This window comes from Impatiens glandulifera, chromosome 5 (genome assembly GCF_907164915.1).
Source record: "Impatiens glandulifera chromosome 5, dImpGla2.1, whole genome shotgun sequence".
In the NCBI taxonomy this organism is placed as follows: domain Eukaryota; kingdom Viridiplantae; phylum Streptophyta; class Magnoliopsida; order Ericales; family Balsaminaceae; genus Impatiens; species Impatiens glandulifera.
The window spans coordinates 53,273,764-53,291,679 of record NC_061866.1 but is presented as its reverse complement, the minus strand read 5'-3'; the positions used below and the strand labels follow the sequence as shown (position 1 = coordinate 53,291,679).

Genomic DNA, 17,916 nt, shown 5'->3' with positions numbered 1-17,916 from the left:
CATTCTTACTATTTGTTTGCTTGATTTTTTTAATTGAATTTAGCTACTAAAACATTTTAATATAAAAATAAATAAATTATTTTATAATTATATATTATTACTTTTAAAGAAAAATTATCAAAAAAAAATCCAACTTCTTAAAAATCAACACTAATTATAGATTTTTAATTAAAACATATTCTCTAACAATAATCATGTCATTTTTTATAAAAAAAAATATATATATTAACATGTCAAAATAACTAACTCTCATTCAAATAATACAAAATATTTTTATAAATATAGTTAGAGATATAATATTTTTATTGTATTTGTAATATATGTACATGTTTTATATATCAATAAATATATTATTAAAGCTAAAAAAAATAGATGTATGCATATATAAAATTTTATTTATTTATTTTATTTTAAGTATATATATATATACACATATAATAATATATTTTATTAAAAATACATTTTATCTTCATTTTAATTTATTTATTTTAATTTATTTATTTTAATTAAATATTAAAAAGAAAAATATTTTCATTTATTATAAATATTTATTTTTAATCAATCAATTCTTTTATTAAATAATATTATAATAAGTTATAAATTTTATATATTTGTATTATTATGAAATTTATAAATGAAAATAGTTACAATTAAAAATTATTATATTTGTTATAATTTTATTATCAATATTTTTATTTTATTTGTTAATGTAAAATTATTTATTTTTATTTATTTAAAGATACATTTTATAATATACTTATTTTAATTATATAATATAATATATTTTATTTATATAAAAATTATAATAAGTATATCCAGTTAATTAAGAAAGATGTTCTCATAAAATAAAAACGAGTTGAAATGTATATTATAGTTTTTTTATTTTTTTATAAAATATTATTAATAATTATAAATAAATTATATAAATTAAAATTATTAATTTTATTAAAATAATTATTAAATTCATAAAAATAATTTTATTAAATAAAATCTAAAATAAATAAATTAAAAATATTTTATATATATTGTTACCAAAAAAAATATATAATAATAAATTAAAGTTTTAAATTGTTATATACATAATAAATAATATTTATAAATAATAAATATTTTTAATCATTTTATTTTTTTTATTATAATAAATATATTATAAATAAAAAATTTTATCTTAACTTTAATACTTATTAACTACAAATAAATTATATATTATTAAAAATTTTAAAGTAAAAATAATTTAAATTAAAAAGATATAATAAATAATAATCTAATAAATATATTATTAATTAATAAATATTTTAAATATATAATAATAATTTTGTAAAATATATATTAAATTAAAAATATATAATTAAAATACATAATAATATAATAAAATTATAATAATAAATTAATAATATAATAAAATTGTAATAAATAATTATACTAAACAAAATATATTTATTTTTTAAAATAAAACAAATATATAATTTAATTAATTATTTTCATTTATTTGAATATATATTAATAATATATTTGTGTTTTTTTTTCGAAAATATTATTAGAATGTGCAGATTGATATAAAGTACATCAACCAATATATTTTTAGAATGTGCAAAACAATATAATTTATATCATAATTTTTTATTTTTTTATAAAATATTATTAATAATTATTAATAAATTATATAAATTAAAATTATTAATTTTATTAAAACAATTATTAAATTAATAAAAATAATTTTATTAAATAAAATCTAAAATAAATTAATTAAAATAGTTGTAATTTTAAAATCATTTTAATTTTTTTTATTATAACAAATATATTATAAATAAAGTTTTTTATCTTAATTTTAATATTTATTAATTTATAATGTTATACACAATTAATTTATGGTTATTTAAAATAAATTATACCATATATAAAGTTATATATTATTAAAGAATATATATTAAATTAAAAATATATAATTAAAATACATAATAATATAATAAATTATTTTATTACATTTTAAATGTTTAATATTTTAATTTAATAATAATTTAATAAAATTGTAATAAATAATCATACTAATAAACACAGTATTTGAATATATTAATTTTTTAAAATAAATCAAATATATAATTTAATGAATTGTTTTTTTATTTGAATATATATTAATAATATTTAAATAAATAAATAAATAATCTAATGAATTATTTTCATTTATTTGAATATATATTAATAATATTTACTATATTTTTTGTTTTTTTATTAAGGGGAAAAATTCACAATAAACAAAGAATCAACATCAAATTCACAATAAACAAACAAAATTCAATCAAAACATTATAAATATAAATGTATATCATATTTTTTTATTTTTATAAAAATATTATTAATAATTATAAATAAATTATATATATTAAAATTATTAATTTTATTAAAACAATTATCAAATTCATAAAAATAATTTTGTTAAATAAAATCTAAAATAAATAAATTAAAAATACTTTATATTTTAAAAAATATATATAATAATAAATTAAAGCTTTAAATTGTTATATATATAATAAATAATATTTATAAATAATAAATATTTTTAAATTTTTTATTATAATAAATATATTATAATATATATTTTAATTTTAATACTTATTAATTTATAATTTTGTACACAATTAATTTATAGTTATTTAAAATAAAATATACTATAAATAAAGTTATATATTATTAAAACATTTAAGTAAAAATAATTTAAATTATAAAGATGAAACAAATAATAATCTAATAAATATATTATTAATTAATAAACATTTTAACTATATAATAATAAATTTGTAATATATATATATATATTAAATTAAAAATATATAATAATATAATAAAATTATTTTATTATGTTTAAATGTTTAGTATTTTAATTTAATAATAATATAAAAAAATTGTAATAAATAATCATACTACACACTATTTGAATATATTAATTTTTAAAAATAAATCGAATATATAATTTAATTAATTATTTTCATTTATTTGAATATATATTAATAATATTTAATATATTTTGTGTGTTTTTTAATAATAGAAATATTGTTTTTTTTGTTTGAATGAATTTTGAAATCTCTTATTGTTGATATGATCAAGAATGAATATTGTGTTCAAAAAGAGACTTGAATGAATAGTAATTATTGTAATTACTACATGAATGACATTACTGAAAAAGCACGTTTCAAATGTGCTAAATGTTGTCGAGTATTTTTTGGTTTTGGAGTGGAGCTGCATCCTAAAAAACAATCTTCCATATAGGTTTATGGTTAGTTAATTAGTTCAACATCATCATCTTCTTTTCTATCTATATATGATCATCATCATGATTAATTCATTTTATATAATATGTTTTTGTTCTTGCCACAGGATGATAACTCATCTAAGATTCCTCTAATATGTCCTGGCTGGAATGCTGATGAAGAGACGTTACTCTTAGAGGCAACTAACTAACTATGATAATATGATCATCTCTATCTTTTCTAATTATGTTTCATCATCATCATGAATTTAATTAGGGTCTTGAAATGTATGGAATGGATAATTGGACTGAAGTGGCCGAGCATGTAGGAACCAAAACCGAATCAGTTTGTATCGACCACTACAAATCTTATAAAGCATAATTTATGTTTTTGAAATTCTGTCATTTTTAATTAGTTTTATATTAATGGCATAGTTAAGTTTTTTATGTTTTGTGTTAATTTATTAATAAATCGCGATTGCAATGTCAAATTAAATTTATTAATGTGCTCAAACGGATTCAATGGATGTCTAAGTTGAAATCTTTTATGTTTTGTCCTATTTACTTACTGCTAATTTTTATTCATATGTATATTAGTATATACATGAAGTTCATCATCCTTCTTCTACTTTTAAATCATTGTTTTAATTTTGAGTTGTAAGGAAATTAATATTGTAAAATTGATTTTCAAAATAAGAAAAACATTAATATTAATATTAACCTAGCAGGGTGCAAGTTGTTAAAAATAATAAAATATAATTACATATATCAATTAGAATAATTCAAAAATAATAAATTTATTAGGATAAATCAAAAGCTAAGAGTTAAACTTAAGATATTATTAACTTCCTAAATATATATATATATATATATATATATATATATATATATATATATATATATATATATATATATATATATATATATATATATAAAATCATTTGATTATATAACATCACTTTATAAAAGTCATTATTTTATTTTATTTTCTTCTTCTTTTATGGCGGGAATACTAGCATCATTAATTTGTTCCTTCTCTTTTAGTGTGGGCAAGGACGGAGATAGAATTTGAAATTTATTCGTGCTAATTTTTATCAAAAAAATTTATTTGGACTAATTTTTTATAAAAAAATTTATCCGGACTAATTTTTTATAAAAAAATTTATCCGGACTAATTTGATAATAATATCAAGTAAACAAACAAAAATAAATCAAGTTTACTGTCACTAGTACATTTTTAGCGACATAAAATAATCGTACTTGGATCCACCCTTAAGTGTGGGTGCTTAATATTGAAATTGTTACCATCAATGAAACAACATATTGTAGTCATGGTTAATTTTCATGCACCTTCAAATTAGAATATATATGAAAATATAATATATATACAGATCAAAAAATTTGAGTTAAATTGGAGTTAAAAATTATTTGACGGGTATAATTACACAAATAAAAAAATGATTTACCTAAATATTTCACTTTGTTATATTAAAAAAAATTATTATTAATTATTTTAGTCTCAACACAGCCCTAATGTAGATTCTTCCTTTATGTATGAGTAACTAATATTTAATTATTTTTTAAAATAAATTTAAATTTCATCATATGAATATGGTGAAACTTATAAAATTCTAATATCTAATTGATTTGATAATTTTTTAATATCCCATCAAGTTATTGTTTCTTATTATATAAAAGATACAATCACGACTTATACTTAGTAAAAAAATATTGGATTATTTGTTTGAGTGTCCACCTATGTAATTCTTATTTAAAAAAAATTAGGCTTATTCTCATTATGTTATAAAAGTTGGAGAAAATAGATTTATTAAAAATAATATAAGAGACATATAATATACAGTTATAGAGACTCTATACTGAAATTTCTTATTTATTTTAGATTTTATCTTTATTTGTTTTGGGTTTAATATTTGATTAAAGTAAAACTTATTTTTGGACGAATTTATGTGGTTTTATTCCTTTATTTGAGTAGAATTTTCACGTGAAACTTTTGGTGTTCTTGTGATTTATATTTTTATTTATATATATTGTTTCTCGCTCTTAAAGATTCAATCAAGTGGGATTAATTAATTATCACACTTGTGATTATATCTGTTTATTAAAAAAAAAAAGCATAATATTAATATTAATGATGAAACATGTATTCAAAATGAGTCCCCAAAACATCATAAGGTACGATCAATAGACACGAAATAAATTCATTTTCTTGTGCCTTCTTTGTTTTATTTTGCTAAGAAGTTTATATGTAACTTACTCTTTCTTTGTTGCTAGTTGCAACTAGCAATCATGGAGGAGAAGAAAAACCATATAAAAAAGCTTAAGAGCAGCAGCAACATCCATCTAGCTAGACGAAGATTGAATTGCATTCCTCATCGGGGATGTAAACGGGCTATCCACCCACATGTTATATAAACCAATATTGCGAGGGCTATCCGGGAGATTGTAATGACCAATATTGCTGCATCGCAATCAAAATGTTTATTAATTTAGGTAACTATTCAAAATTCAAATCTCTTCGTCTAGTATCAAGAAGAATATTAATTACCTATTTTGCTCCTCATTTGAAGTTGATGAAGTTGAACCACCACCACCAGACATGTTCATTGATATTACATGTCTTTCCAAAGCTATATATATTAATTAAAAAAGTAAATCAAATTATTTATGAATATTAAAAACATATATACAAGAGAGTCTAAAAAAAACCTTCATAAAATGAGAGTTTCCAATATTGGTCAAAATTCATGTAGCCATTAATGTATAAATGATGGGCAAGAGAATATTGTTGTCCTTCCATCATTCTCCTCTGTTCTATTATAGCCACTGCATGCATTCATGCATATTATAATTTATAAATGTCATTAATCAATTATTATTGTTAAATATTAATTAATTCTTACATGAATGAAGTAATTGAGAGTATGAATTAAATTGCTGCCGACTTTTCTCCAATAACTTCCTGCATTTTCTTTAGAATAAAAAAAACACAGAAAAAACACAAAAACAGAGACAAACAGAAAGACAGACTTGTGCATGAGCTGAGATTTGTCCAGGTATGGTTTAACGAGGACACGAGCACCGCATATAAAATGATGATTTTGTCTCGACAAAATCTTAGTAACCGTATCTGGTAAAACAAAGGCCACGAATCCGTATTTCCTCTTCAATTGGTTATAAGGAAGCCTAACATCTTGAACATCTCCAATTTTGCTGCAAGTGATATATGTTTTAATTAATTAATTTTGCCATAACAAACATTATTTATATGCGGAATCAAAATTAATTACTTGAAATAGTTGTAAACATCTCTGTCTGTGAAGGTGCTCTCAGGTGGGAAAGTAAGATAAATCTGCGTCGACGACGAAGAGGACTGATGATGATCTCCACGAGCTGACAGCCACGACCACGATCTGCTATGGTTCCTTTGGCTAAGGATATCTGAGTAATTGTATTTCGATGGTCCATGTTCAGCCAACTCAACTGAATGTTGCCCATGAGGCCTAAACAATATATTCAATAATTAATTAAATTCAGTCAAATTTGTAATTCAAAATCAAATAAATGTAATTAACCTGTTACAGACAAGAATCCCATCAAAGTGTCTAAGAAGCTTGGTAAGGTTGCAACCAGTTTGACCATTCCTTCAGCTTCAAGGGGCTTACCATACTTTTCTAGATAAAACGTGGGTAATGATGCGATCGAAATTGGGACACCCTTTCGAGACCTTAGCAGTTCAATTAACTCCATTTCCAGCTTCTCCATCGATCCAGGATTACTACTAGAGTGCATCAGCACATGATCAGATTCATTCATTTGATTGGCATGGATATTGCACATGCAATTGTTGCCGTATATACAATATAACCCTTTCATGGAACAAGTAGTGCAGTCATTGAATGGGTATAACTGATCAGTCAAGCTAGAAGATTTCCTAGCACTCAGCCTTGTTGAGAAACGATCTAATCTAAACACGCGATAAAAGAAGATATAAAGATAAAGTGGTAAAGAATAATAAAGAACACAAGATATAACGAGGTTCGGCCAACAATGCCTACATCCTCGGGGAGTCGTCCATTCTATTGATATTCCATGGAATAATGGTCCAAGTAACCCTAGGTTACAATGTCTCTATTTATAGGAGTACATCAAAAGCCAAAAGACTAAACTACTACTCCTAAGCCCAATAAAGGCTTAAAGCCCAATTACAATATATAAACTCTAATTAAATATGAGCCCAAAACCCAACAATCTCCACCTTGGGCGAATACTGCGCTTATTGAGATGTGATGAATAAATTACAAATCTCCACCTTGACGAATTTCACGTCCCTTAGGAAATACACGAGTCGTACCCATCAATCTTCACCTCCACTCCATTCAAGAGCCCTTAGAAGAATAACAATCTCCGCCATTACGTATATCGCGCCATCAAAAAGTTATGAGCCACACATCAATCTTCACTGTTCGAGCCATTCACGAGATAAATCATTATACCTCCACTTCCGTTCAAAAGCCCTTAGAAGATAAAATCATAGAGTTTATAACACCAAGTAAACTTGGCAACTACGCTACTTCAGCGACTAGAGACATTCAACAACTCTTCCCAATCTTTGTTCATACCCGTTGACATATGCGGAAACTAGAATTAACAATTCTTTATTATGTCAAAATAATCTTTACCTTTGTTTGCCACAAACTGAGTGTCTTATTTTTCAAGTCCAACAACCGACTGAAAGAAAAATACCGAATAGACCCAAGACGAACTTTCATCGTCGACTTTTTCAAAATCAGATATCTATCGAAAACTGAGGACACCCAAAACGAACTTCCATCGTCTACTTCCTCAAAATAAGATATCGATCAAAAACGAGAAGACCCAAGACGAACCTTTATCGTCTACTTCATAACAAATAAATTAGGCTATCACGACATCTCTTTTCTCTAGCTCAAGATCTGACAAAGTATTTGTCACCCATCTTGCCTTGAACGTTGCATACTCAACCAACTTAAACCTCATACCTCTCCTTGAATAAATTAGCTTGCAATCTACTAGTTTTTTGAATCCAAAAACGCCTAGCAATCCAAGAATATTATTTCAATATTCAATCTCTCTCTCTCTCTTCAATTGTCTTCACCCATGCTTCAAATGATCATATATAGTTTCTCTAAAAGAAATCGAAATTCCTTTCATTTGAATTGATCGAACCTCTCATCTAGCCCCTTTTTCATGACTAGGAATCCCTATTCAAGGTCTCAATCATCCCATTCATCTAATATATGATCCACCAATGTATAGACAATTAAGATAGAACAAAAGAAGTAATAAAATCATCACCTTCGAATTAACCGAGTCTCCCATCTAGCCCCTTTTTCATGACTAGGAATCTCACTCAAGGTTTTTATTTATCTTCTCACATTAGAAGATAATGCAATGATTTCTTCTCGGTCGTTTGAGAGTTGCTTTCAAGATGTCTCAACCTCAACTTATAAGTGTCTTTCATTAGTCTTCCTCTTCCTGGTCTTTCATTGATAATATGTGTTAACTGGAATTGTTTCAATCCTTAATCACCCGCCAACTCAATGCAATATTGCAATTTTGGCATGAATGATTGCCCTGTCAACATGTCGACAATGTTATCATTGGTAAACACCATTTTGATAATAACTTCCCATATTCGATCATGTTTTTGTCAAGTGTAAAAGCACATAATCTCACCACCGTCTTCATCTTGATTAGCTCTTCCAATAAGATGAGGTCATAACCAAAAAAGATACAAACTTTTTGGTCCCAAATAAGTCAAATAAAATTAAAATTAGGCAGACACTTTAAGCCCCAGAAAAACAAACTTTGAGACGTCCAAACCTTGATCTGACCGTTGAAAATGTAGAGGAATGAGTTACCAACCCTCTCGAAAAAATCTCAGCGCAATCAGACTCTGTTTGAATCTCCCATCGTCAGTTTGATGAACCCTGTGCGGCTGTAGGCGAAAATCTACTACTAGATTTTCTCTCTACCTCTCTTTTAATTTGACTTTTTCAATAACCGTTTTCCAAAGAAAAATCTCTCCAAACTTATTTCAGCCGAGAATTTCTTCAAGTCAAAGCCCTCGCCATAGTGAAATAATGTCACCCATGTATGCCAAGACAACAATCGGTTATAATAAAACCTCCAACTAATTTTCAATAAGCATGAAGATGTATCGTTTGTTCTCCACATTTTTCTAGCAAAATCCTGCATAGAAAGAATCTAACAAACCATATATATGATTAGTGCACCCTCAACTCATACCTTAGAAATTATCATTCTTGGTAGAGAACCCTTGAGGCATCAACACCCACTTGACAACTTCGCACCAACACTTACCGGGATTGCCAATCAAAACCTACTCATAAGGTTTGATGCAAATCCAAATCCGGCCCTTAAACACACATATCAAAAATACACTCTTGCAAACAAACATTAAAGCCACCTGCTTTAATTAGAAAACCCTTTACATGTTGCATCAATTGTCTTCTATAATCTGCAACATCGAATAAGTACTCCACCTTCTTTTTCAACTTCAATTTTCAATCTCCATATTGACGAATATCAAATCTCTTAGAAGATAAACACAAATCTCCATATTTGAGAAATTCAAGTCAAACAAGCCTCAATATAAATCCAAGATCAAAGCATACAAAACTTTGAGAATTTGATTAAAATCAAACAAGGATTACTTGTGAAAATTGGAATCAAATAGGTCTCAAACCTATTTTATGAAATCAAACAGACTTAAATAAAAAGTCTTACTTGAAAAAGTCTTAGTTGTTGACCGCTTCAAAGATTCTTGGCTCCTCTCTATATATTATATTATATCATAATATAATATCTATATATATGGAATATATAGAGATATATATATGGAGATATATATGGAGATATATAATTTTTCCTTTTTCTTCTCCAACCAATGTCGTTTTCTCAAATAACCAGCCATCTTCAACAAAAGCACAAATATCAACAACTTCTTCAATGGTGGTTAGGGTTTCCGTCATATCTTCACAAATAGATTAGGTTAAACATTCTCAAAACATGCTCTGATACCACTTGTTGAGAAACGATCTAATCTAAACACGCGATAAAAGAAGATATAAAGATAAAGTGGTAAAGAATAATAAAGAACACAAGATATAACGAGGTTCGGCCAACAATGCCTACATCCTCGGGGAGTCGTCCATTCTATTGATATTCCATGGAATAATGGTCCAAGTAACCCTAGGTTACAATGTCTCTATTTATAGGAGTACATCAAAAGCCAAAAGACTAAACTACTACTCCTAAGCCCAATAAAGGCTTAAAGCCCAATTACAATATATAAACTCTAATTAAATATGAGCCCAAAACCCAACACTCAGATCATGTGACAAATTCGAAACACGGGAAAATTGATTTATAATAGAGTCTAGCTGATAATCTTCCATGGTTATCAAATTATACTTACTTTCTAAGTGTTCAACATAATAATTAATATCTTCTACAAAATGGTATTGGTAATTGGCCAGGGCTTCGCCGCCTCTTCTTGATAAGTGTCATCAAAATTATAAACATTCTATCTAATATATCTATTTATTTATCTCTTACTTCTGAGTAAAAAAATGCACAAATGTGACAAGAAATGATTGTTTTATAGTTGTCGGAGAGATTTATTCAAATTCTATCCATAAAAAAATGATTGACATAAAAAGTTTGACCATGTTTAATCATGGTTATAGAAGTTAATTAATACCCTCATTTTCATTACTTTTTTTATATGTTTATACTCGGTCACACTTTTACTACTATAAAGTTTTGATTTGGATTATAATATTTAATAATTTATTATTTTTAAAATATTTTTTTATTATATATTTATACATGTCTTTTTTAAATTCCTCCACCAATCTCTCCCACTTACCATTTCATCACACCTTTAAAATATCTGAACTATAGACTAATAAATAAATAGTTGAATGAATAAAATAATAAATATTTTTTAAATTATTTATATATATTAGTGATTGAGCTTTTTTATCTCGTTGGCCTCATTACACGGTTTGGCTAGGATGGAAATGTGGCCCTTTTGACCTGGAAATTCACTTTTACACATTATTATTTATTAATTTAATATGATAGAGATTCTTGGGGTCATATTTATTTAATTTTTTTTTTACCCATTTATTATGTTGAATAGGCTATAAGTGTTTACCATTTCTTTTTCACTACACGAGGTTATTATAGGATGAATACTCCTCCAATTATTCAATTTTTGGGTAAAATGATTTTATATTCCTTGATTTAATTACACATTTTCTTAATTAATTTATCATTTTATCTATGTTATAAACCTTATAAGACTCTTAACCTTAATTAATGACATTTTTTTATCTTTTAGACACAAATCTTTATCACTTAAACTATTATTTAAATATATCAACTATTGAGCTATTTTTCCTCCCCCTTACAGGGTTTGGTTAGGATGAAAATGTGGCCCTTCTAATCCGCAAATTCACTCTTACATACAATTGTTTATTTATTTAGTATAATAGAGATTCTTGCTGATATATTTACTTTTTTACCGTTTTAAATACATTATGTTGAATAGGCAATAAGTTATAAGTTTTTACGATTTTTTTCACCACGCGAGGTTATTATAGGATGAATACTCCTCCCATTTTAAATGTTCAATTCATCTACTTCATAGTTCAATTTTTGGGTAAAATTATTTTATATTCCCAGATTTACACATTTTTTAAAACTAATTTATTATTTTATCTATGTTCAAGGCTGAACCTGGTAAGACCTTACAAAGCAGTCCATTTAATAAAAAAAATAAAATTGGTTAACTCAATAATTTAGGATGAAAAATTGTAATTTTTATTTAGTTATGAGTTATAATCTCAATAAAAACAATTTTTTTTTACCTAATTGAAGGTAAGGCATACAATTTTTTTTCCTCACATTTCTTTACATAGGATGGGTCAGTTCAATTCTCCGGACTTGTCAATGTTATGAACATAGTAAGACTCTTAAGTCTTAACGTTAATTTATGACTTTTTAAATATATTTTAGACATGATTATAATTAATTATCGTACTAGATATATATTAAAACTTGTTAATATATTTTAACTTACTAACCACACAAAATTCTAAAATTTAAAAATAAAAAATAAAACTAAAGAGTATAGTTTAAGATAGAATTACAATTTTAAATTAATAACTTATAAATTAGTTCAATTTTACGAAACTTATACTATTTTTTTAAATAAAGTGAAATTATATTTACAAATTGAAACAAAATAAACCATTATAATTGATTTTGTAATTATGATATATGTTTTAGTGTTATTTGTTTATAAATAATTATTGATTAATTTTATACTTAATTATATATAATTTTAAAATAAACTATTTAAATTAATCCATAATTTTATTTTAAATACTCTCTTGGAAGGCTTTGAACGTTTTATTCTATTTGGCTTGGGCCGGAATTTAATGTGGGCCAGATAAGTCACTTCAATGAAGAAATTAAATAAAGGAAGTTTAAACCAGAAAAGGATTATTTGAAAAATGAAAACCGGTAGGAGACAAAAGAGAAAAAGGGTAAGAAAAGGAGGGAAGGAAGGAAGGAAGGAGAGACGAATCTCCCTTAACCGGAAGAAGACAGACGAGATTGATCAAATTCCAGTTAATACAACATAGGAGCGTGATTTCAGATTAGGAAGCCGGCAGAGAAATGTACCAGTGGAGGAAATTCGACTTCTTCGAGGAGAAATATGGCGGAAAGTTCTCCATTCCCGACGACATCACCGGAAACATCGCATGCTGTTCCAGCGGACGAGGAAAGGTCATTGTCGGATCCGATGATGGCACCGTTAGCTTGCTTGATCGAGGTCTAAAGTTCAACTATGGATTCCGAGCTCATTCCTCAGTCCTCTTCCTTCAGCAGCTCAAGGTTTAACTCTTAAGATGAACTGAGTTCACATTCAGATTAATTAGAGGATTAATTGTTTCCTTTTTATCTGTCTTTTCTATTGTACTCATCAAAGCAACGCAATTTATTAGTCACGGTTGGGGAAGATGAACAAGTATCTCCTCAAGCTTCGGCTGTATGCCTCAAGATTTTTGACCTTGATAAGATGCAGCCGGAAGGTACTAGCACATCAACTCCGGATTGCGTTCAGATATTACGAATTTTCACAAATCATTATCCCGAAGCAAAGGTATGAGTTTTTCTATATCGAATGCATACTGTTACTCATTTGGTTGCTGATAAACATATTAAAATTGATAATTTGGGCAGATTACGTCTTTTCTAGTGCTGGAGGAAGCGCCACCGATACTACTAATAGCTATTGGATTGGACAACGGTTGCATTTATGGGATCGAAGGGGATATTGCTCGTGAAAGAATCAAGCGGTTCAAGCTTCAAGTTGATAGTCACTCTGATAAAAAATTGTCTTCCATAACAGGGCTAGGGTTCCGAATAGATGGACAGGCAACTCAACTCTTTGCAGTTACTCCAACATCAGTGAGTTTGTTCAGTTTGCAAATTGAACCATATGTTAAGCAGACGCTTGATCAGATTGGATCCAGTGCTAGTACTGCTATGAGTGACCGTTCGGTACGCTGGTATATTTGTCTTTGTTCTCCTTTATTATTGTGTTTAGTTTCCAGAGATGACTGTCACAATTTATCTTGTCTATGTTATTTGTTTGTAACCAGGAATTGATTATTGGTCGTCCAGAGGCTATATATTTTTACGAGGTTGATGGTCGTGGCCCTTGTTGGGCTTTCGAAGGAGAGAAGAGATTCCTTGGGTGGTTTCGTGGCTATCTCTTATGCATTATAGAGGATCAAAGAAGCGGTACAAATATTTTCAACATTTATGATCTGAAGAATCGTTTGATTGCCCACAGTTTGATAATTGAGGAAGTTTCTCACATGCTTTGCGAATGGGGGAACATAATTCTTATAATGAATGACAAATCAGCACTATGTATTGGGGAGAAGGATATGGAGAGCAAGTTAGACATGCTATTCAAGAAGAATCTTTACACAGTTGCTATAAATCTTGTCCAAAGTCAGCAAGCTGATGCTGCTGCAACTTCCGAAGTCCTAAGGAAGTATGCAGACCATTTATATGTCAAACAAGACTATGATGAAGCTATGGCTCAGTACATAAATACAATTGGACATCTCGAGCCTTCTTATGTGATACAGAAGTTCTTAGATGCCCAAAGGATTCACAACCTTACAAATTACTTGGAGAAATTACATGAGAAAGGCCTTGCTACAAAAGATCACACGACGCTATTGCTAAACTGTTATACCAAGTTGAAAGACGTGGAAAAACTTGACTTTTTTATCAAGACTGAAGATGGTGTAGGAGAGCACAAGTTTGATGTTGAAACTGCAATTAGGGTCTGCCGTGCTGCCAACTATCACGAGCATGCTATGTATGTTGCTAAGAAGACTGGAAGACATGAATGGTACTTAAAGATATTACTGGAAGATCTGGATCGATATGATGAAGCCTTGGAATACATTTCAAGTCTTCAACCAAGCCATGCTGGGGTGACTGTAAAAGAATATGGAAAAATTCTTATAGAACACCGCCCCAAGGAAACAATTGAAATACTCATGAAACTTTGTACAGATGAAAAAGAGAAGAAGTCCAAGAAAGGCTCTTCAAGTGGCAACTATATGTCCATGCTGCCATCTCCTACAGACTTTCTTAATATATTTGTCCATCATCCACAGTCTCTTATGGAGTTTCTTGAAAAGTACATCAACAAAGTGACTGACTCACCTGCCCAAGTGGAAATTCACAATACACTCTTGGAGTTGTACTTGTCTCCTACCTCAAAAGGAGAAAGGCCTTCTGTGGTAGCTGATAAATTGATTGCTGATCGAAAAGACTTGGACCAGGAAAAAGATCATCAAGAAAGGCTTCTAAAGGGGCTGCGCTTGCTAAAGGCTGCTTGGCCGTCTGACCTTGAGCAACCTCTTTATGACGTTGACCTTGCTGTTATTTTGTCCGAAATGAATGCCTTCAATGAAGGGTTATTATTTTTATATGAGAAGATGAAACTCTATAAAGAGGTTATGGCATGTTACATGCAGGCCCATGACCATGAGGGTTTAATTGCATGCTGTAAGAGGCTGGGGGATTCTGGCAAAGGAGGTGATCCATCTCTTTGGTCAGATATATTGAAATACTTTGGTGAACTTGGAGAAGATTGCTCAAAAGAGGTGAAGGAAGTATTAACTTACATTGAGAGGGATGATATTTTGCCTCCAATTGTCGTCCTTCAAACCCTTTCCAAAAATCCGTGCCTAACTCTCTCAGTCATCAAAGATTACATCGCGAGAAAGCTCGAACAAGAATCAAAGTTGATTGAAGAGGACCGCAGGGCTGTTGAGAAATATCAGGTTAGTGATTATTATCCCTCGAGTTCACTACCATTTCTATGGATCTTAATGCATTTACCACAAGTAAAAGCAGACATCAATTGTATTCCATCTTACCATATTGGCCTTCTTAAGAAAATGCAGTTGAAGCATATGTTCTAGATGTTTATATTCTTGAAACTAAGTTGAAGATTTACATGCATTAAGACAAATTGAGTTTGCTTCTTGAAACTTGATTTTAGTATAATCCTCATAAGCATTCTTATTTGTATCAGCAATCTGTTCTCCTCTTCACGAATTGATTACACAAAAGGTTGAAATAGTTTTTCTCCAAGTATCATCCTTTCCTTGTCATTTTCTTAGCATTGTTCTTGTATATCAACATTGCATGCTTTTATTTCTGCTTAAATGTACAAAGGCTGCAAAAGTTTTTCTTACCCACAGTCAGTGTACATGACAAAGCCACAATTTGGGCTTCAATGCTCGTTCTTTCTCACAAATAAAAGAAACAGAAATTCCAACAGTTCCTTTTCGTTATCTATTCAGGAAGAAACATTGTCTATGAGGAAGGAAGTTCAGGATCTCAGGACAAATGCCAGAATCTTCCAGCTTAGCAAATGCACAGCTTGCACTTTCACCCTTGATCTCCCTGCTGTTCACTTCATGTGCATGCACTCATTTCATCATCGCTGTCTGGGTGACAATGAAAAAGAGTGTCCTGAGTGCGCTCCTGAATATCGAAAAGTCCTAGAAATAAAGAAAAGTCTCGAGCAGAACTCTAAAGATTATTCTAAGTTCTTTCAGCAAGTTAAGAATTCAAAGGATGGTTTCTCTGTGATTGCTGAGTATTTCGGAAAGGGAATAATTAGCAAAACCAGCATTGGACCCAAGAGTGACACTTAAACCAAGCTACCTCTCTTCATGTTTATTGCTGGTCTGAACGCTCTTTTATTGGTACCTTCTTGTATCTGTTGGCTTGTTGATATTTTTGTGCTGAGTTTTTATTTTCTTGTGTGTTTCTTTTTTTTATGTTTTTTGGTTGTTGGTTGAAACATTTGGTTGTGATTGTAGGTTTAAGGTCAAATGTGGTGATAGATCCTCAATGTATCATTATAATCCTCTTTGAATCCAAGAACCTGCAAACCTAAGGATTTCAATTTCTACATGTTTAAAGCGTATACTTTAATCAACTAAAGACAATTGTAGAAAGGCTCAGTTAAAAAACATTTTGAAGTACAATGTTGATGCTTATACGTATCGATATGTATGAGAATCTTCTGTAAGTTAACCATACTCAAAATTGAATTTCACTTGAAAGACTGTTTGTTTGTGTGGCTTGACAAGCCATTATCTAATTATTGGCAATTCCTATTTTGTAATGCCAGGTGTTGATAGCTTCTTTCCATGTGGTATGTCCTACTAATTAAATAATGCTTGATGTGTGGTTGCTTTTTCTAACTGCTCTTTGATATGATCAAATATTGTGTCACCTTTAATTGTTGGAACTTCATTGTGCAATAGTAGTTCAAAGGTATCATTCAGACTGTACTAATTTGGCTATCCTTTGGACCACACCACAGGCTAAGAAAGCTATTGAGAAAGCTGCTGACTTTTGATTATAGAATTGAGTAATTTTGGTGACTTATAATTTCTATTGCATTTACCCAAGATGCTAGCTTACAATTAACTTGTCAGTGAATATTGTATTTGGCTTCTCTTACACTAACATAGGAGTTTGATTGAAAAGTGAAATTGACACTTTTACAATCAAATTCCAAATCTATGGTTGCTTTGTTATTTACAGTTTGTAAAAAGACCAATATGCTGTCATTTTCAAGTACTTCAGACATGTCTGTAAGTTAGAACTGACTGCTTCACTTGACAGTAAAAAAATTCTCATTGTTTTCCAACTTCATCCTTAAACTGACTTGGATTGCTTCGATGTCTAACAATTTGGGATCATTTACAGGTTACCAGAACAGACAAGACAGTAGGAATTTATGAATTGATTTTGTTTTATAATCTCCATTTTGATTGCAAGAGAAAGGGTAAATCTCTGTTAAAAAAACATTGTAATGGTAAATAATAGCATCTTAGTGTCAGAGAGATGTTTGGTTTGTTGTTATGATGGTGACTGGAGAGGTGAAGAATAAGTTATTTTGTTTATGTTGTTTTTTGCCTACATAGTTCTTTGTTTGGCTCCACTTATTAAATGTCTGA

At 28.3% G+C, this 17,916-nt stretch overlaps 2 protein-coding genes across 2 annotated transcripts; one reads left to right on the top strand and one right to left on the bottom strand.

Moving 5' to 3' along the window:
• Positions 1-5,587: 5,587 nt before the first annotated feature.
• On the bottom strand, positions 5,588-7,676 carry LOC124939714 (zinc finger CCCH domain-containing protein 18-like). The gene is made up of 8 exons (XM_047480159.1): positions 7,631-7,676; positions 6,849-7,224; positions 6,553-6,765; positions 6,293-6,475; positions 6,166-6,224; positions 5,972-6,088; positions 5,811-5,892; positions 5,588-5,723 (listed from the first exon to the last, which is right to left on the bottom strand). The coding sequence occupies exons 1-8, from the start codon at positions 7,674-7,676 to the stop codon at positions 5,606-5,608; spliced, it is 1,194 nt and encodes a 397-aa protein (XP_047336115.1). The 3' UTR covers positions 5,588-5,605.
• Positions 7,677-12,884: 5,208 nt separating this feature from the next.
• LOC124937644 (vacuolar protein-sorting-associated protein 11 homolog) lies at positions 12,885-16,861 on the top strand. The gene is made up of 5 exons (XM_047477940.1): positions 12,885-13,237; positions 13,332-13,505; positions 13,586-13,906; positions 14,008-15,717; positions 16,243-16,861. Exons 1-5 carry the CDS (start codon positions 13,019-13,021, stop codon positions 16,597-16,599), a joined length of 2,781 nt encoding a protein of 926 aa, XP_047333896.1. The 5' UTR covers positions 12,885-13,018; the 3' UTR covers positions 16,600-16,861.
• The last annotated feature ends 1,055 nt before the right edge of the window (positions 16,862-17,916 follow it).

Coding starts and splice junctions, on each gene's coding strand:
- LOC124939714 (XM_047480159.1), bottom strand. CDS start 7,676: ATGGCGGAGATTGTTATTCTTCTAAGGGCTCTTGAATGGAGTGGAG. Junction 6,476..6,552: donor GATGTTTACAACTATTTCAA/GTAATTAATTTT, acceptor TATCACTTGCAG/CAAAATTGGAGATGTTCAAG. Junction 5,724..5,810: donor TCAAATGAGGAGCAAAATAG/GTAATTAATATT, acceptor ATTGCGATGCAG/CAATATTGGTCATTACAATC.
- LOC124937644 (XM_047477940.1), top strand. CDS start 13,019: ATGTACCAGTGGAGGAAATTCGACTTCTTCGAGGAGAAATATGGCGGA. Junction 13,238..13,331: donor TCTTCCTTCAGCAGCTCAAG/GTTTAACTCTTA, acceptor TACTCATCAAAG/CAACGCAATTTATTAGTCAC. Junction 15,718..16,242: donor GGGCTGTTGAGAAATATCAG/GTTAGTGATTAT, acceptor TTATCTATTCAG/GAAGAAACATTGTCTATGAG.